Here is a 20,948-nt window from a genome sequence, read left to right on the forward strand (position 1 = left end):
TGATAGAGATTCTATAACCTCTATAGGCAATCTGATCCAAGAGTTTAACACTTTCAAAGTTAGAAACTTCTTCCTAACATCCAACTTATATTTCCCGTCTTGCAGTTTGAGACCATGATGTCTTGTCATGTTCTCTGTGGCCACAGTTCACCCCTCATGTATCTGAAACTTATCAAATCTCCCCTTCTCTTCTCCAGACAAAGAACACACAAGTCCTTCCAACCTTTTCATGCAAGTCATGTTTCAAAATTCCAACATTTGTTGTTGTGCTCTGATGGACTCTTTTCAATTTGTTTACACATTTCCTGAAGTTTTCCCCTGCCCTACTATTGGTCGCTCAGTGTACCATGCATATAATACCCTCTCCTTCTTGGATAATAAAGTTCATTTCCAGATCAAAATGGCCTCCTACAAGCGTTGAGAAGAAAGAAAGAAAAATATGGTTGTGAGGCCTAGTGGCTAAGTGAGAAAAGTTGCATGCTTTAGAATTTCTTGTAGGTAAAACTAGATCTTCATTAATATTTTTATTCTTAGGAGTCCCACTAAGAGGATGGGACCTCTTTGTGCTAGGCACCAAACCAATAGCTATTGTTCTTCATTTTCCACAGGGACTATATTTTGTTGAATCTTTAACTTTCCTTTGCATTTTCAGTGGTCTACTGAATTATTATACAAAGTTATTTCTTTAAGACAGCAAAACAACCACATCCTCTTCCAGAAAAAAAGCTATGGCTTAGAAAACCTAGTCACAGTGTGCCTCCTGGGAGTGTCCAATGAGTTGGCTGGGAAGTACTGAAATTTAAAAGACTAGGTATCTAGATTATGGAGACCGATGACTGATAACAGTGATTACAGGAAACACAGAACAGAAAGTGTTTGGGGTGTGAGACTATGAATAAGTGTGATTGATTTAAATTCCTTCTTTCTTTCTTTTCTAAATGCCAGCAGATGTTTTCTATTGTTTGTATTAATGTAGGAACACACAAGTTTTATCCAGAGACAGGGCGTATATTAGGGAAAAACAGATATTACATAAAGAAGTGACACACATGCAAACACATATAAATGTCGATCAGATCTGAAACTATCACTCTTAATCAGATCACATGAGTCTGGAAATAAAATTCTACTGATACAGTGCAAAATCAGAATGATTTTTGCATCAAGCAATAATTTTTCACACTCTAAAATATCACTATTAAGTATCACCACTGACCTGCTAAAGTGAACTGTGAATAAGGGGTCAAATCCCCTCTATGCCACCTTTATTTGCACCTGCATGTTCCAAACACTCACTAGATAAGCCAGCAAGGGCATTTGGTGTACCTGTTACTCAAATCTTTAATTACTGGTCTCCTGACACTGCCAGCCTGTACCAGCCAGTGACACTTCTGTCAACAATATCAATGAATACCAAAGAAGCACAGAGTCCAGCCAGATATGTATCCATTTTTACTATGAGATTTTTCAATAAAATATATTTTTAAAGTCTCTTAAAAATCTACTTTCCCTGCTCCCTGATGAATGGAGTTTCTACTAGCATTGACATCAGGAATGATGCATTCCAGGACATTATAAAAGTCCAACATAATTATACCTTTGAAAAATAATCCATTAAAAAAACCAGATATACTTTTAAATAGACAAAGTGTTTTCATTCTGTGACCTCAGTGAGTGTAAAACCCACAGGAAACAGGAGTAGAGCAGAAAAATATTTGCCTATATGCCCCACGTAGTTTGATGGAGTGCCCCTCACTCTAAGGTTGCTCTCTTGAATGCACAGCTGGGGAATACAAACTGCTTGTTGTTTGGCTTCACTAGCAACAAAAGCCAGGGTTAACTGGGTGAAATTTAATGACCTGTGATACACAGGAGGTCAGGCTAGATGATCTAATGGTCCCTCTGGCCTTAAGCTTTAGGAATGAAAACACTGAAGGTGGTTTGCACTGTAGTTAGTTACAGCCATTTGGAGACACACAGGCCAGATGTGAGATAGAAGGGAAGCGTCTGGCTTGTTTTGCTGACTGTGGCTCCTCCTAAAAGGTTCTTTTTAGGGCCCCATTTGTCTCTAAAGACCACATTTTGGATAGCTCTGAGTTCCAGTCAATTTTCAGCTCCATCTGTCCGTCAGTCTGTCCATCCGTGTGTGTGTGTGTGTGTGTGTGTGTGTGCGTGTGTGTGTCTGTGTGTGTGTGTACACATCACAGTTCTTAATGAAAACGGCTGAGACTAAGAAGGGCTAGGAAGACTTTGCTCCTTATTTTGGCCTTTGCCAGATGGATCTGTGCTTTCTGTATGTGTTGGGGGAGGAAAAAAACCCAGCTAGTGGTGGAAGCTGAGTAAAAGGCTGCTGCTGAAAAATAACTCATCTGTTGCAGAGTTGTATTGCTTTTGTTTTAACCTCTGGCTCTTGCTAAACCTACAATATCCGGTTCCCCCTTCCAGGCAGTACTGAGATACAGCAACTTGTCACTCGAGACAAGTGCCTATTAATATTACATAGGCACAGGTAGAAGTGACCCCAATTCACCAGAGGACAGTAGGCAATCATGATTAGTGCCACACATCAGATGCCTTCTTCCTCCTACTTCACCCACATATGGTATTTGCCTCTCTATATTCTTTCCTTCTCTTCCCAATGCAAGGCTGTTCCTCATCTTTGCCATTACTCCTTTTGCTTCTGAACTGTGTTTTAATGTTGATTTCCAATGACCAATACCCAACTCAATACATCATACCCTAGCTAAACAACAGGGATTTGTACATCAATATTAGTATGGATAATGGGCCAAATTCTACTCCATTACACTAAAATAAATACGGAGTTAATCCAGCAGCTGGCAGCAGAGCTACTTTAGATTTGCACCTGTGTAACAGAGCAGAATTTATTAATTAATGCTATACACAGACATTGCATTCATCCCAGGAGGTACTATCTTCTCCTGGGACAAACTGCAGTTGTTCAGACATCCAAGACTGTTGGCCCAAGACAAACCCTAAAAAGGTTCATGCGACAGAAATTGGTAACAGTTTGCCCTGGGACATCAAAAATGCATCTGAATGATCAAGTGAGATTGGACCATTGAACTAATGGCAGAAAAGCAGCACTGTTCAGTCACGCACTGTACCCTGACTGGAAGGGTAATCCATGTATATGCCAATCCTGGGACATATGTAACATCTGTTCCTTACCTAATTGTAAGAGCATCATTATGCAACTTGGGGGCAATTTTAAGGTATAATTTATCTATCATTAAGTTACATCTGAACCCAGAATTTCTGCAGCTGACGGAGTTCAAAAACAAAAATGAAGCAAAACAAACTCTGCACTTACATGAGTTGTGTGTGATCCTTCAAAGAGAGTCATCAGGTCTTAATGGAGTCAACAGGTGATACGGGTGTTCCACATTACTCAAGACCTCTCCTATTTTTCAAAGGATAACAAGCAGAAACCTGAGCCAGTGAAGAGCGTCTTAAATGCTTTAACCCACAACATCTTCTGCTATTCCAGAGTAAGGCTTCTGCCAAATGTGAGGCCTAGCATTAGGTTGTGCAATGGTCCTGTAACATACACAGCTGACACCAACGTGCTCAATTTTCATCTGTGAATAAATCAGGGTGTGGACCTGCTCTTTAAGGGCAGGGTACCGCTTAAGTTTCTTGAAATGTGAAACTATAGTGGCCTAAGCCATTCAACCCAGTGCTCTCCACTTCAGTAACTGGCTGACACAAACCCAACAGAGAAAATACAAGCTCCTGGAACAGAAACCTACATCTAGAACAAACCCTGAACTTCTTCCAGCAGAGGATCAATAACACTGACCAAGCTCAGAGTAGATACATGGATAAAAAGTTTATTCTGATTAAATGAACCATCAGATACATACTGGCCAGACTCTACGCTGACAGCTCCTGTGCAGCACAGCCAAAGGGGGATGTGACTGCATTGCTGCACTCCCTTTGAATCTGCCCCTGAAATAAGACAGGGAAGGGTGGTATGTTAGAGATTAATTTATTCAGGAATGCATCAGCTTTTATAGGCAACAGTCTACTTTGTTGATTTTAGCAACAGCACAGCCACTGAGACTGTTCTTCCCATAATCCCCTGCTGACCTCTCTGGGACAGTATAAACTCCTCAGGACAGAGACCTACTTTAATACATGCATCTTTAAAGATATGTTCACCTCTGGCACAATCACAGTAATAACAAAGAGCACTGATAAGGCTGGTAATGAATAACTTTGGGCAGCACAGAGGAATTCAAAAGATAATGTTTACTAATATTTCAAATTATCAGAATATGTCATCCTTGCTTTCTATTTAAAGAACAAGGGATCACACATGGAGTTTATCATCATAAGTGGTGTTTAACTATTTGCTTTTTAAGCACATACTTGAGTTATATCCAGATACGTCTATAAAGGCATGAAGATTGCATTTAAAATAAACAAATGGCTTTTGCGTATTGGAACTCTCATGTTGTCTTATTCAGCTATTTCATAAGGAAAAATAAAGGGCTGAATTCAGATCTGGCGTAAGCTGGTGCAGCTCACCAATCAGTGAACTTACATGTGCTTTAGAGTCTCCCTGACCATGAGCCATAGTGTTATATCATCATGGTCCAACAACAGTCCCATAGCAAAAGCCATATTTAAATTTGTACCCAAAGCTGAACTAAAATTCCTTTATTTTCACACCTTAATAATCAAATATTATGCTTACTACTTTGCATGGTTTAACTTCTAAAGGCCCCATGTATGATGGGAGCGTCACGAGTAGGTTCTGTACAAACAGATATGAAGATCTAGATGCTGCCCTCGAAAGCTAACAGCCTAACGTGAGATGGTAACTCCTCAGACCACAATCCAGTTCAACTTTCCACATTCAAAAGCAGCATGTAGACTCCAGTATCAATGTACAAACATTACTCCATAAATGTCACCGCTGTTGCGCAGATATCTGACACAAAGAGACCATAGTCCAAACATGTTTGCCACTAGGGTTGGGAATGACTGTGAGCCCACATAATCCAAAGGCTGCTTCACCCTGTTTGTTCATGACCTACCACAGTAACTGTGCTCATGAAACACAGTTCCATGAGTTTGGTGTCATCACTGGCTAAGTTTGCAGATGACACCAAACTGTGGGGAAGCATGGTTACACTGGAGGATAGGCTGAGGATTCAAGCCAATTTAGACAGGCTTGGAAAGCAGGCAGATGAAAACCTCATGACCGTCAACACATAGAAATGCAAGGTGCTTCACCTCAGGAGAAAGAATCCACACCATACCTATAGGCTTGGCAGTGCTTCGCTCACTAGCACTATGTCCGAAAAAGACTTGGGGTCATGACTGACCACAAGATAAACATAAGCCACCAATGCGACACCGTAGCTGGCAAAGCAAATAAAACCCTGGCTTCCATCTACCAATACATCTCAAACAAGACCCAAAATGTCATTCATTTGGGTGCAGCTACATCTGAGCCACTTGGCTGAGGAGGGCCCAAGGTTGGAGCAGTGGAGCCAGGACTGCACTGCCCCCATTCCCTTCCCCTCCCAGCCTGTTGCACTGGCTCCTAGCATGGCCACATCCCTGGCAGAGGGGCCCAACTGGACCAGCGAGGCATCCACCCCATGGAGGAGGCAACTGGCTGATGTATGGGCTCCAGGCCAGGGCCTTGGCAGGCCATGCTGCAGCCCAGGAGCCCCAAGGAAACACAGGGGCTACAGCGGGCCCGGGGCATTGTTGGATTGGTCTTTGTCCTAGAGCCCAGCAGCCCAGCTACGTGTGTGTGTCTGTTTGTCTGGTTGTGGGTGTGCGCGCATGTGTGTCTGGTTCTGTATGCATCTGTGTGTGTGTCTGTGTATGTGTGTGTGTGCATGTGCACCTGTGTGTCTGGTTCTCCGTTTGTCTGAATTTGTGTGCCTGGTTCTCTGTGTCTGAGCGTACACAAGTGCACACGTGTGTCTGGTTTGGGGCATGTGTCTGTTCTCTATGTGTGTTCACATGTGTTTGTCTGGTTCTCTGTTTGTGTGGGTGTGGTTCTGTGTGTGTGCACGTGTGTGTACGTCTGTGTCTGGTTCTCTCTCCTCCCCTTTCTATCCTTCCCTCTTCTTCGCTCCTCTTTTTCTCTTCTTTCTCTTTTCCCCGTCTCTCTCATCACAACACGTTTAACAAAAAAAAGAATACCCAACAACGAGGGTAGTATATGAAGTTTTATTTATTGTCACCAGGTTTAGAATGTTTAGAAAACCTGTCATTTACTGTAAAAAAAAAAAAAAAAGCAACGTTTATGATTATTGACTATATTAACATGCAGTGCATCCTGCCATTTACCCCCACCCTGGTTTTGTTTTTCTGGCAAGTTACAAGGTGGACATTGTGTTTTCTTTGGCACTCTGGCCAAAAATATTGCCTACCCTTGGCATAGGGAATGAACTGTGCTGTACACAGACCTTATTCTTTGCCTCAACTTTTTTCATAGCACAGTAACTTGTTACTAGCCTTCAGAAGATTACTACCCAGCTGGAGAGGGTAGCAAGCAGTGGGGATGTGTTGTTAAGTGATTTAAGTAGAACGAACAGTGTGATTTTCAGATTTCAGGTTGCGTTTGCAAGGCTGACAGTTCTACAACATTCATTTTGGCAAAGCTGATGGGAATTAAGAGACAATACATTTGGGACCTCACAATGTCATTTTTATACATCTCTTGTTCTGATGCCAATAATACCTTCTAGCACTGTGGACCTGAAGAATGCTTTAAAAGGCACATTCTACTGGAAGGATCAGGGGGCCAATTTTTGGTCCCAGTCACTCCAGAGCAGCTTGATCAAAATCAGTAAAGTTATCCTGGTGTCAAAGAAAGCACAATTTGACCAAAGGTGTCCTACTTCTCAAAAGTAATAGCTGTACAGTGAAATTACTAGTCATTTAAACCAGACAATATCCTATCCCTAAACAGCATCACATTTGTTATGAAGTACAATGTTTCTGTATTCAACACTCACAAATTCACATCAGCCAATGTCTCCAGTCATGGACTTCGTTTTCTAACTGAAAGAGCCATGGCAGTGGCTCTTGATGAAAATGGCCTGGCAGGGGTGAATGACAGTGACCTGCAAAACTCTCTACTGCTACCTAACCTTATTTATTGACAGACCACGATAATCTGTTTCCCTAAAATCAGTGATTAAAATGGGGCTGACTGCTTTAAATAAGGAAACTGATTCTGGGGTCATTGATCTAATAAAAGTCACATCTACCCAAAGAACCTCGCCTGCCTACAAAACTGATTCTGGACATTTGGTTAAAAGGAAAAATGTGCTTATCTTCATTCTGCCTTTCCCAGACAAGATGCATGTCTTATTTGGGGGCATGTAAGATATAAAGAAATATGGTAATTAAGAGTGACTGACTTTGGAGATTGTCTAGACCAGTGGATCTCAACCTCTTTAGACTCAAGGCACCCCTTGGAATACGCTAGCTTTTGTTTTCATTTTCTGACTACAGAAAAACAATGAAGGAATTCTTCTGTTGCAGAGAACTCAAAGATCACAACAGGGCAGAACGTTTTTAACACTATGGATTCCTCCTTAAAATCTCTGGGTTCATCTTGTGAATCACGTTTGCACAATTAACAGTGCTAACTCTGCAGGGCACCCTACAAAACCCTTAAAAGAATCGCAAAGCTGGACAATAAAGGAATTGATTTGAAGGTTTGATTTGAAGAATCAAATATTGCTCTCCTTTCCTGCTTTCCCACTTACAGCTAGGAAAGGAGAAAGCCATGCTTTCCAGGTTGAGAATTACAGGTTTATAGAATTGGAAATTTATATACTGTGGGCCCTGCTCTTGCACAAGCACGGAACCCAGTGATAATGCATACATGTTATCTATCACACACAAACAGGGAATCAAAGTATTATGAAATATAACCAGCTAAACAAGAAAGTACTGGAGTGACCAATAGACCAGGATTCTTATTATTCTGTAAATGGCATCATTCATTATATGGAGGGTGGGTTAGCAGGAAGCTCAGGAGCCCTGCTTAAAAAAAGGAGTAGAGGGTAACTGCTTTTGAAGTTAGAGGAGAGTCTGACATACAGTGCAGCTGAAACATCTGTCTAATATTTTCCAGCTTGCGGGAGAGTTTGAGACCAGGAATAATCTCAGTTGTAATGTTATTGTCAACACAGACTTAACGATGGTTTAAATTACTAGAGAAGCAATGGTCATAGGCTTGCTGGTTTCTCCCTCCAGGCTAGACAAAAAATGACTGATTTAAAAAAGAATTGATTTTATAGCTTGATTTGATGAATCAAATATCACCCTCCTTTCCTGCTTTCCCACTTACAAGTAGGGAAGGAGAAAGCCATGCTCTCCAGGATCAGAATCCAGATGCTCTCTAGCTGCCCCAAGCACTCTGGACCAGGTGAGAGTCAGGGCACACCTGCATACTCAGTTCTTTAATTTAAAGACAGTGGCAAGACAGGGTGGAAATGCTTTACAGTAATAGTTTAATCAAGTCACCAGATACGCTGTATGCCTCTGACTTCAGTGTATTATGATATTTACCCAGGTGCTAGAGGCAGAATGAAAATGGTTAAAATAGATTAGTTTAACATGAAGAAGCTATTTTTTCCTTAGTGGGAGTTCCAATTGAATGCGAAGGGGATTATATCCATACAATGTAAACAGCATTTAACAGCTGAATTTAACCTGTCAAACAGAATAAAAGACTCAAATCCTTGCTTGTGTTTATTTGTTTTAAGCATCCTGTAAGGATTCTCTAGCAGCAGGGATACCATTCTCTAATTAATCACTGTGATACCCTGAAACATAGCAAAAATATTTTATTTGCCTAGCTTTCAGAGCATTTATCCAAGATCCTTGGCAGTTTTGCAACCCATGCTGAACAGCAGGCTGCTATGGCTACTGTTTTCAGTACCTGAGGTGAGTGGTTATAACCCTATTTTACATAATAAAATTAGGGATATAGGATATGTGCTTTCATAACAACAATAGGTCCTTTCCTTTTTCATGTTCCTGTGATAAGGTATTTGGCACAATTTGCAGATTTGTTGGAATCTGACACGGCTGTGCCATAAGCACTTCTGCTATGGCCTGGAACTTGCAACCTCTGGGCTGGTGCCTTAGTGCCTGCATCATGCCAGGCCTTCTAACAATAGGTATTATTAGCAAACCAAATAAAACTCTGCATGCATGTGTGTGCACAGAGGTGAGCAGAGAGGCACTATCCAGATCTGCAGCACACTGGAACTAATCAGTCACAGATGACAAACAGTCACCAAATACTTCAGCTGTCCCCAGGATCTACTATTCTTTAGATGTAAAAATGTGCCTAAGGCTTTCTCTTGGCTGCATATATTATATGGGTGAAAAAGGGTAAAAAGGAAGAAAGCAACTGAATAAACAGCTCTGATAAATCTTCAGTCTGAAAGCAACCTCCCTAGGTATCAGTGCATTGCTACCTGATAGCTGTTTGCTGGTTCACATAAGGAGTTGGTGGTCTCTACTAGAGAAGTTTCCACATCAAACATCAGTACCAAAACTGCTGTGAATTTGGTACTGATGTCTACAGCTTCCATAAGGTAATCTTCAGCAGGCATAGACACTGAACTATCCATCCAGAATCAGTGCACACCACTGCTAGATTGTGAGGAGCCTGAAATCTTTGTCTAAATAAAGAACTTCAGTTTCTAGAATTGCAAGCCTGAGATATGCCTTAACTTCACTAAAATATTTACGCAAAGAAACTGAGCACAAATGGAGAAAAACAAGGGAACTCCTTCAGGGCATGAAATAATCACCCAAGAGACCCTTTAAAGCTTACAGACCATCTAAAGTGTCCCTAATCTACAGCACGCATTTTCCTTCACCTCTCACCACTCTGTAATCACCTTCTCCATTAGTATTCCAGCTACTGCACTCATCCTCCAAGTCACTCTCATGTGCATCAGCAGCAGCAGCTGCTAGCAGGAGGCAGAGAGAGTCTGAGATCAGCAAATAAATGGACCAGAAGGGCTAAGGAAGGCACAGAATTAAATAAATATAGACCACAGGCAGTACACAGAGACTGTGACCAACTAAGTGGCCAGTGGTTTAGATTACAGTGCAACTACATAGGTGTCTGTGTTATAACCTGTTCATCTTGTTTTAACTCATTCAGTTCCTAGCTACAATTCTTTTGAACCACAATGGGAAAGCAAATAAAAATAAATAAAGATAAATAAAAGGACTGGCCCTCTTGAAATTATTTTCTATTCCCTTGAAGAAGTTCTTCAATAAGGCTATTCCTAATTGTAATTCTGGAAATCCTACTCTAAGGACTACTGCAAACAAAATTTAAAAGGGCAAATTTAATTAGATTAGGCAAGGAAGATGTGTATAGCTCTTATGGACTGCCAATTCAAATCCCACCCTAGACTCCCTTAAGTAAACTCATTTACTAATGGAAGTGGCAGACCAAATCCTGTACATAGGACACACACTTTTTTCAAAGGAATCCTCTGGGAACTGTGCACTGCAGAGATGCAAAGGAGAAAATGAATCCCTCCATTAACAACCAAACATTTAATAATGCTAAATTTCTTTTTTGTGGAACTCCTTTTTAAATTTTTATAATCACAAAGTTATCTGTATATAAAAGCTGTCTCACATGAGGTAAAGTTGCACTGTGCTTTGAAGCCAGCATGCTAACAATGGCATATATAATCCTTTTTTTTTTTTTTTTTTTTGCTTTGAGATCCTACTTGATACACTTTCAAGATCTGTTACATTTACTTAAGAAATGAGTGATTGGAATTTTCACCTTGATTCATTTTTCATAATTAAAATAAAGATAACTGAAATAAGTCAATTGAAAGAATAAAGAGAAGAGACGGCAGGGTCTATAGTGTGTACCTGACTCAGGCAGCAACAGCCAGAGCACAAAACTGCTTTTCAGTGGATAGTGAAAAGCCAAATACAGAAGAGCAGATGCACTTAGTTAATGTACTATATGCAAAACCTTTATAAGCAATATATTAAGCATGGAGTGGTCTGGCACTTTTATTTCCATTTTACAGATGGGGAAACACCTGCAATACCCAGTCAGGTGCATGGATGCTCATAACTTACACACTATCTTCTGCTCTCTTCTGGACTTCTCTCCCTCAGCCGTACTCTCTCCCTTATCACCGCTCTTGTTTCACAACACCTCTTTCCCACTCAGGCCTACCTTGCTGATCTTGTTCCAGGACCCCCGTTGAAGAACTCCCCCCACAGACTCTGCTGGGCCTCTGTCTAGCCCTTCCCAGAGAGAAAGGGAAAGACAAAGAGAAATCCACGCCACCTCTCCCCTGGGACTCCCCCTTACAGGTTTCCATTTCTCTGTCCTTCTCTTTTTTCTCTTCCTCTTGGGACTTCTCTCTTCTCCGTGATCTTGCTCCTTTAAGATTTAATATATATCCCACCCCCCAGGGTAACCAGTAAGGATACCTAAAATCTCAGACCCTAGGTCATCTTCCTCAAATTTAGAGCCAATCCCAGGCAGTGAATGTTGCCTTCTCAGCTCACTTGGTTGGTGGGAGCCCCAGGCTTGAGTTTCACAGATGCTTGACATTGGCAGTTCTCCCTTATTTCTGATCCACATGTTCTTGGTATCTCTGACATTTGAAAGACTGTCCCTGTTCCCTTCCCTTGACTTTTTATTTGATGCAAAGTAGAACAAAAATAGGTTACTGGGATGACATTATTTATTGATACATCTGTTAGATTTAACTTTCCATCCTGTAATGAATTAAAAGCAATAGGATTTTGTGGTCTCCTAAAGGGCTCTGAGCTGTTTACACAAGCTAGACAGTGGTGAATTGTCCTCTAGAGGCAAGTTAACTGATCCTGTTACTGAGAAGTCTGTATCTTTTGGAATTTAACAACAAAGCAGGAAAAGAAGAAAACATGAAACCTCTTATTGTACCAACAAATGATTTATAATATATAAGCTTTAAGGACAAAAATGCTCCTTCAGACTTGTCTCCATAAGAAGGGAGCTCCTGGAGCAGAAACCTTGTTCATTATAAATTATTTGTTGGTTCAGTGTAAGGTATCAGCCTGTTATCTACTATTTCCCATGATAGAGGACTGACCACAAATATTTTCTGGACACATAAACAAAGTAATAAATATTACCAACAGGAAGCAAGATGCTGGAATATGCCAACACAGAACCACCATACAACAAAGTCCACATAAATTTCAGTGAAAGCACAAAAAACATAGACCTGGAGAAATTGAAACCACTACTCACAGCTAATAAAACAAGGCAGAGCTTCCTCTGAAACCTGCTTTCTTCCTGCTGTGCAATGAACTAAAGGAGGTTAGGTTACAACATGTAACCACCACTTTTCATGTTGAAATGAAATGAGAGGAACGGGAAAAGAGACAAGGGCTGGAACACAAACCACAGGTCTGCCCACCCAAATAACGTACAAAGCAGCTCAGTGGGTAATTTAAAGGTCAGAGCTTACACATGCATGCAGTTTCCACGAGCACGATCTCCTCCTAACAAACCCATGAATTAAACTGATGCAGCCTGAATAATATTCTAACCAACTGACTTCAACATCACCCCTCCCCTCTGCCCTTTCTACACTTTACCCCATGCTAGCGAAATACTGGAACAGTAGTAGATCAGGTTTCTGTGACTCTGACAAGAAGCACATAGGTTTGCTACCTGTAACAAGTTAATTAGATTCAAAAACTCATAAACCAACATTTCCCATGAAGGACAACTGTGTCCTAAAAAGTGACAACGTAAAAAATATCAGACCCTTAGTTAATGGCAATAATGGTAAGACTTATTAATGGTAACAATGATAAGACTTCAGTTCTGTCTATAGCAGGAGTATTTGCCCGCATTGGAAGGTCAGTATACTGTTCTGCCTTAGTGATCCTGGTGTAGATGCAGCTGTACCAGCTAAATGTGCTTGGAAAAAACATTCTGCTTCCCCAACCACCAAAGGAAACAACCTGCACTGGTAAAAGCACAGTTCTGCCATTATTTAGTGGCATCTCCTTTAGAAACTCCTGCCAACACAGCTATGCTGGTCAAGAATCAAACCTCTTCCCATCCTTTACCCAACACAGTAAGGCCAGCAGAAGCCTGGCGTACAGACAAAGCCTTAGGATAAAACAAGATTTAGGTTAATTTCCTCCATTCACCTATTTATCCTACTTCTGTTTGGGATGGAGAAACAGAAGAGGGACAAGGGATTGTGCACATTTGTCTATACTGCACTCCTGACATGCCACTTCCTTGAAATGTGTGAAAGCAATTGCACCTTAGCCAGGGATATAAACCACCCCCATTCTGATTAGACAAGCATCCTAACTGAGCAAATAGCTGTTGAGCATAGAGATGTCTGCAGGGCCATGTTATCCAGCCCTCCAGGGCTGTGAGGCTCCCCAAGCAAGTTATGAAAACATTAATGAATGCTGCCACTGCTTACCCGCCACCAAATTTCCAGACACATGCGAAGCCCTGTAGGCTGGATGACATGGCTCCATGGGCACATAGGGTCACTTTGCAGCACGACTGTACTTGTGGACCACCCTTACACGTCAATCCCATGTTGGATCTGGCCTGTGGACCAACTCTACCTGTGATGTCATTCATCTAGTCTGTAGGGGCAGACGGTCAAGTACTACTGATACAATGTATTAAAGTAAATAGCTACCTGAAGAGGAAAGAAGTAGATTCAGAGCTGACTAGCCTTGGTAGACTCACAATGCATTGCTATTGCTAACCCTTAATGATTAACTCTAAGTCTTATGAGGGAGAAGGAGCAGCTGGGAGGATTAAACCTAATCATGCCATGCCCAATTCTTCTTCAATACCTGGCACCTTCCTGGCAGCACTCCACAGTCTAGTAAACTGAATTCAAGGTTCCTTTAGAGTTAGGATGAGAGAAGGAACAGTCCAGGTACACAGAGCTAACTGCAATTTACGGCTCCTCTAGGCCCTGTTTGGACTTACCCACACTAGTAGGGAATATGTCCTCATTGTTGATTTGCACCTCAATCCAGTCCATGAGAAGGTTCATATACTGAGGTGCTGGTAATGCTGTGGGCTTCTTGTACCTCAGGTCATCCTGCCACCTGTACTCGTACTTAGGGCCCCCAGACATCACAGGGCAGGTCCTCTCTGTGCAGAACTCACAGATCGTTCCATAGATGAGATTGATCCTGTTAAAGAAGTCCACCACATGTACTGCCACCCAGTCATTTTGGTCTTCTCCATTTGGCAGCTGCACAGCTGCTTTCAGGTCCACCCCTGAGTTCAGAGAGGCCTGCGCTCGTTTATGGAGCTCAAACCTCTGGGTCCCAGGTTCAAATTTCCTTTTGGGACGGAAGGTCTTGTCCTTATTAAAGACTTGCTTGAGTGCTATGGACATGTCTGGTGAGTTTCTGACCTCCAGCAGCTGGCAGAGAGGTACCAAAAAGATCTAATGAGTGAAGCCAAAGTGAAGGCGCTTCCTGTCACAGGTCCTTAGGCCTGGCTCTTATCCCAAAAGCTATTGTTGACACTTATACAGTCCACTAGCTCCTCCTCTTGAAAGCCTTCCCAGGAGATGTCATGTTCCTGAAGATACATGGAGAGAAAAAGGTTAGCATTTAGATGCTGTGCCTGACAATTTGCTAGCTTTATCACCACTCTCAAATGGATATGTATCACATTTTTTGTAAGCTGAACGGTAAAATTTACACATATAAACATTTACACCCAGGCAAAATTTTAAAAAATGGTAATTTACTCGGATGCTTCTCTATTTAGGGCCCAACTTGAGACAGGTGAATAGAGCTTGATCTGCTTTGGGTCATCAGAACCTGCCTGCTTTAAAATTTCTCAAGTTGGATACATATAGGCCTCCTCTACATATTAAAGGTACTGCACAATTAACTGGTGAATTGTACAGTTATCTTGAGACCAGTACACATCCAAAGAACTGATTGAACAATAAGAAGCTCCAACCAGCTATGAAGTTAGACCTTGAAAATGCATACTAATTTTATAGCTGGTTGCTATCCAGTTTGCATTTGCATATGTAACAGGGTCTCTCCTGTAGCTCAGAGTCCCATCAGCTGGCAGGGCTCCCAGCCACAGAAGTGCACCTTCCTCAGATGGGTCTGCAAGTCTTGCAGCTGCTGGGGACTCTCAGCCCTACAGCTGGGGTCTCTGGGTCCCAGTAACTGCAGGGAGTGGAGTCCCACAGCTGAGGACGCTGGGTCCCCAAAGTGTGCCTCCTGGCTGGGAGTGCATCCCCCTTCCCTGGGAGTACATAAAACCTGGGGGATTCTCTACTCCAAGGGTTTTGTGAATCTGCGGGACAGGGAGATTATTGCAGGACCTTGCTTCTTACCAGTGCAGGGGAAGCCTGGGATCAGGCTCCCCCTGCACCAGCAATAAGACATGATGGGATCAAATGTGTGATCACACAATTGCACCTCCTGCCATGCACACACAGCACAGCAGGGGGTGTGATTATGTGACTTGCACACTAGATCTCATTGCACCTTTACCTGTACATGTAGAGGAGGCTGTAGTCACACGATGAAAGGGAAATGAAATTTGTTTTTATAACATATTCCCATGCTCTTACTGCTTCCATAATTTAGAAATGTAGCTTAGAGTTTGGTTTAATTTTTTTTCAGTGATCACATTTCCTCAATATATGAGTTTACCCAAGAATACTGTTGTTCTTCAGAAAAAAAATGTTCCCTCTAATTGTTCATAATACATAGCCCAGTGCTTTTGCACCATCACTACAGCATGGATTCTTCTTCCTGTGCTTGTAAGGTACAAAACTTGTGAATTAGTTTGCAGTGCTTGCTCAACTCTGAATGTTTAACTGAAGCATCTTTTTACGGGTCCTAATGGATGAAACCTGCAGTAATGTATAGAAATAATTCTTAAAGTGAACATAATTAATTGGCAATATTCTTCATATAAGTTTTTTAAAACTTGTATGGAATGTTATGGCAGTCTTCATTTTTCTGTTGAATTTTACAGAGTAGTTTAAAGAGCTATGGAAAAACTGTCACTGTCTATCAATTTCTATGGAACTTTTCCATAAAAAAAATTTGGTAGGTGATCCCCAAGAAGGATAGCACTGGGTTTGTGGCGTATTTTCAAAACTGACCTAACAGGCCACAATATATGGTTTTCATAGCTAGACTACCTGGAAGAGAAATTATTCCTTCAGAACTGTGACACTGTTCTGATGTGTATGTGTATAGGGAAATATTATCATATGTACATGAAGTCTGTTAATAGCTGATGTAGTGGCTAGTTCGATGGGAGTTTTGCTCGACTAACAAAAAGGCTTTTTGACTTAAATCCCAGGAGGCCTTTTCATGCTGTGAATTATTCAAATTGAACAACAGCTTCTAAATATGCACAGAACCACCAAAATACTGTCCTATTAACTTCTAATGCACTCTTTTTATGGGATTATGCTGCTCCACTGTTTCCCTTTGAAAACCACACTCACGTAAATTCTCCTAGACTGCATGTGCAAAGCACTAAATCTAAATTCTTCTGAAGATTATTGCCCAGAGCTTTTCCAAGGGGAAATGGAGGAGAAAAAAAAAAGGTGCTGTTTGTTTCTGAAGAATGTAAAAAAGGCATCTTAGGCCTCAGCAGACAGGATCCTGTCCATATAATAGATGGTTATAGCCATCAGAGAAACTAAAAGTTAGAAAGAGATTAGCATCATGCTGATATAGCAATGTTGAGGTGGTAGTTATGCAACACTGGCACAAAAATTCTCATTCTTTTCTTGATATTAGAGCACTGATGCATTAATTGGACCACAGTGTATGGACACATTGAGGATGAGTTCATATACACATTTTCCCTGTGACATCCATGGTAGCAAAGCAGTAAAAAGTCCAGAGATGGATAAAACCCTCCAAGGAGATGAACATCATGCCCAACAAGCCTCTCAAAATAATTGTAAACCAGAACCTAGGTGAAGTGGCATCACACAACCTAGAAAATAGGGTAAGGAAAGGAAAGAAATACAGCTGGCTCTGGAACTCTGAGTTCAAGGGTATCAGACTTGCAGTGTATGGGCCAGATGTGGCTGGTAGAGGGACTGGGAATTCAGGGCAGAGCAGGACAAGCATTAAGCTAAGGTAATTTAGTCAATAGCATCACATGACAGTTCACCGAGGCCAAGTCATTTCACTTTCAGCTCACACAGGCTAAGCAGCACTGGGCTGTCATCACTTGACTGGGGAGTCCCTCAAGGTACAGCTATGTGCTGCAGGAAGTGGTATTAATGATTCAGCAAGTTAATACTTTCCCTCTGAGAAGGCACTGAGCTACTGACCCAATGGTCTAAGCAAGTGCTGTGATGCTACAGGTGCCATTTTCTGTATACAATGCAAAATAGACACTGTAACTACTTCCATATCCCATTTTGCTTTTTAAAGGTGTAAGAAGGCTTGTTCCAGTGTTCTAACTAAATCACAGCTCAAGCAATTAGGTCCTCTCCACATAAACACACCTGTCATTTCTGGTTGGACATTTACTATCCTGTTTTCACCTGTTAATACATGCAGTTAAACAGCTGCTCATACTCCAAATGCTTTACAAACTTTAGACCCAATGGCTGCTTGCTCGCATTCTAACTAGGACACTCCAGAGTCACCTCACCATCACGTGTATTAAACCCCTGTGCATTTTAAATGGCTGTGGGTTTGCATTCAATGAGGTTTAGATAAAGCATCCTGCTAAACGTGTGTGGACTTAATACATGTGATAGTGAACGGTTTTAATTAGAGAGGCTGCCTGGGAACCACTCTAATTAAAATGTCCCCCCTCCCCCTCCAAGTATGTGTATAGGCAACCAACAGTGTTATTACTGAGAACAAAATGAGTTTTGCCATCATTTTCGATAAGGGTAGAATGGGCCTCCATTAAAATACAGGCTAAAAAAAAAGTTCTAGGGACACAATTTGAGACAGTTCTCACGAAGGTCTATATGTCTTTGGGAGAAATGGGTGGATTGTCTTTTATAACTATTCTGTATGCAAAAATACAAGTACTGTTGACTTAGATCAACACTGAAGATCTAAGATCATAAATGATCAACATGCACAGAGCAACACACCAATGTAAAACTGATGTAGTGGAATGGAGAAACAGATGCAAAACAAAGCAAATGCCAACTTGACTTGATTATTTCTCATCTTCTCTAGTCATACGCAGGCCAAGATTTACAGTTCAAGTCTGCCATTGCATATGCCCATGTACCTCTAACTAGACAAAATTATACTCTAAGGTATACAACTGCTTTTGAACTCACTAAAGCACATTTTTTAATTTATTTAATTTATAGATTCATAGATTGCAAGGACTGGAAGGGACCTTGGAAGACCATAGGGTCCAGCCCCCTGCACTAGGCAGGAAAGACAACTGGGGTCAGGTGACTCCAGCGAGGTGACCGTATAGTCTCCTCTTGAAGATTTCCAGGGTAGGTTATTGCACCGCCTCAAGAGGGACTTTATTTCACAGTCTGGACACCCTGACTTTGAAGAAGGTTTTCCTAGTGTTAAGCCTGAAACAATCTTCCAGGAGTTTGTGGCCATTACTCCTGGTTTTCCCCAATGGTGCCTTGGTGAACAGTTGTTCATTGAGCCCTTGATGTATTCCCCTGACGTAGCAGTAAGCTGCCACCAAGTCTCCTCTCAGGCTTCTCTTTTTTTATACTGAAGAGACCCCTCGTATGGCTTGCCTTTCAAGTCTCTGATTGTATGGGTGGCTCTTCTCTGGACTTGCTCAAGCTTTTCCACATCCTTGTTGAAGTGTGGAGCCCAGAACTGGACATAGTAGTCCAGGTGCAGATTCACCAATGATGAATAAAGCAGAAGAATCACTTTCTTGGTTTTGCTTGAGATGCATGCAATTTATATACTGCATTTCCCAATAAAGGCTCAGGGCAGCTTATAACCAGAAACAGAAAAATTTTAAAAGACGGACAAGAGGACCAAAGCAGCTTACAAGGGAACTAGAACACCAAGATAAAACAGAGACCCCTAAACAAGATCTCATTTTGCCTTCAGATATGCACAAAGCTCAAGGGAATTGTGTTGTGATTCCTATATGCAGACTATGAAGAAATGGGAAGATACATCCTAGATATCCCACACAAAGAATTTAGGACTTAGTATTTTGTGACATAAAACCAAGTCTTCTCTCACATATTTTCCCATCTCTTTATGAATAACTATTTACTGCTTTTGCAATGTCAGAATATTCATGCCAGTCTCAGGGTTGTTATTCAGCTACAAGTGCTTATGATACCTGTAAAATATGGCTGAAACAAAGGCTAGAAGAAAATCTTTCAGAGAGACTCATCTTCTCTCTCTTTTTCCCCTCAAGAGAAAACAAAATGGGAAGGAAAGGAGAAAAGAGGAAGGGTATCATCAGACTTTCATGGGTTCCTGTAGTGAAGTGACCCATCTCTGCGAGCTTTGCCTGCTATGGGTATCTGCCAGCTCATTAAAAACCCTCTTAGCCCAAAAAGTACTGCAGAAAGAAGAAATATCTCCTTTTCTGAGATAGCTGCCTTTTCTTTTTCTATTAAATAACCTCTCCAACTCTCACTAAAGCAACTAGCTCAGTTTGGTTTCAAGAATTTATCTCTGCTAAACTAAATGCTCATGAAAGCCACTACTTTAACAGTCCTGGAGAATCAAGTTCCCACATCATTTGACAGGAGAGACGAGCTTCTCCACACTGCCTACCAACATGCAGGCACTTCACTCTGCTTCAGCCATTGTCTCTCTTAGGAGAAGAGTCTAAGCTAGAAGTTTTAAAGGATCCTGTGCTAGGGACCCAACTCCTACAGCTACTTAAAGGGATTTAGCTGGTTTAGGTTTATTTAAAATCCCCCATCTCATCCCCTAGGCTCAGCAGAAGCCTGCAAAATCTTCTTTACTTCTCAGGCTGCTTGGCATCATGGTGACCTAGGGCAGGATGCAATTAGATAAGACACCAGTCCACTGGTACTGGACTGAGACCACAAAGTCATTTCACATGGGCCCAAGGCCTTTGATGTTAAACCATTATAGCTATGAATGCATCTCAGCTACACCTGAACTGCATTTAAAACAGGTAGTTAGTACATCATCGCACCTTTCTGATATTGCCATTTAAACATTCCTCGACCATATTGGTAATAAACCAGCCCCAGCAACTTTCTACTAATTCAGAACCTAGCATTTCCAATGAAAAGGAAACGTTGCGGTTTGATTACAACTGCCTCTCAAAAAAGGGAGTGAAGTTGAGATTCCTAACATATTCTTAGCTGCAAATCAGCAATATATCAGCCTGGTTCCATGTACTTTCAACAGAATTGTGCTGATTTTTGCCTGCTGAAAATCTGCCCCTGTTTAGTAGCCTATGTTATTGCTAGCAATGCAGCCAGACCTCTTAAGTTAGTTGGGTCTGTTTCTCCTCTCACCCATACCAGACTTCAGCGAAATCCCTCCCTCTTTTACAATGGTAACAATGGTAGCAGAATTAGGCCCATTGCTTTTTACCTCAGAAGCATCCCATGAAAAAGATGTGCTATAATTAGCCAAAGGTTAGCACGGAACTAGTTAGGGGGCTTCTGGAGGGGCTGGACTTAAGTCAGCCGGCCCAGACGATCTCCACCCTAGAGTCCTAAAGGAATTGGCCAAGGTCATTGCAGGACCCCTGGCACGGCTCTATGAGCACTTGTGGTGCTCTGGTCTGGTCCCAGAAGACTGGAAGAGGGCCAACGTGATTCCCATCTTCAAAAAGGGGAGGAAGGAGGACCCAGGAAACTATAGGCCAGTTAGTCTTACCTTGATCTTAGGCAAGCTGTTTGAGAAAATTATGCTGGCACACATCC

At 41.7% G+C, this 20,948-nt stretch overlaps 1 protein-coding gene across 1 annotated transcript in view; it reads right to left on the minus strand.

The window, feature by feature from the left end:
- MOB3B (MOB kinase activator 3B) overlaps positions 1-20,948 on the minus strand; it is a 171,443-nt gene that overhangs the window by 84,162 nt on the left and 66,333 nt on the right. Inside the window, exon 2 of the mRNA XM_019555302.1 lies at positions 14,039-14,644. Within this exon, the coding sequence (XP_019410847.1) occupies positions 14,039-14,456 (418 nt within the window). The 5' untranslated portion in view covers positions 14,457-14,644. The remainder of the gene's footprint in view (positions 1-14,038; positions 14,645-20,948) is intronic.

This window comes from Crocodylus porosus, unplaced genomic scaffold (genome assembly GCF_001723895.1).
Source record: "Crocodylus porosus isolate Cpor-Errol unplaced genomic scaffold, CroPor_comp1, whole genome shotgun sequence".
NCBI classification, from domain to species: Eukaryota; Metazoa; Chordata; order Crocodylia; family Crocodylidae; genus Crocodylus; species Crocodylus porosus.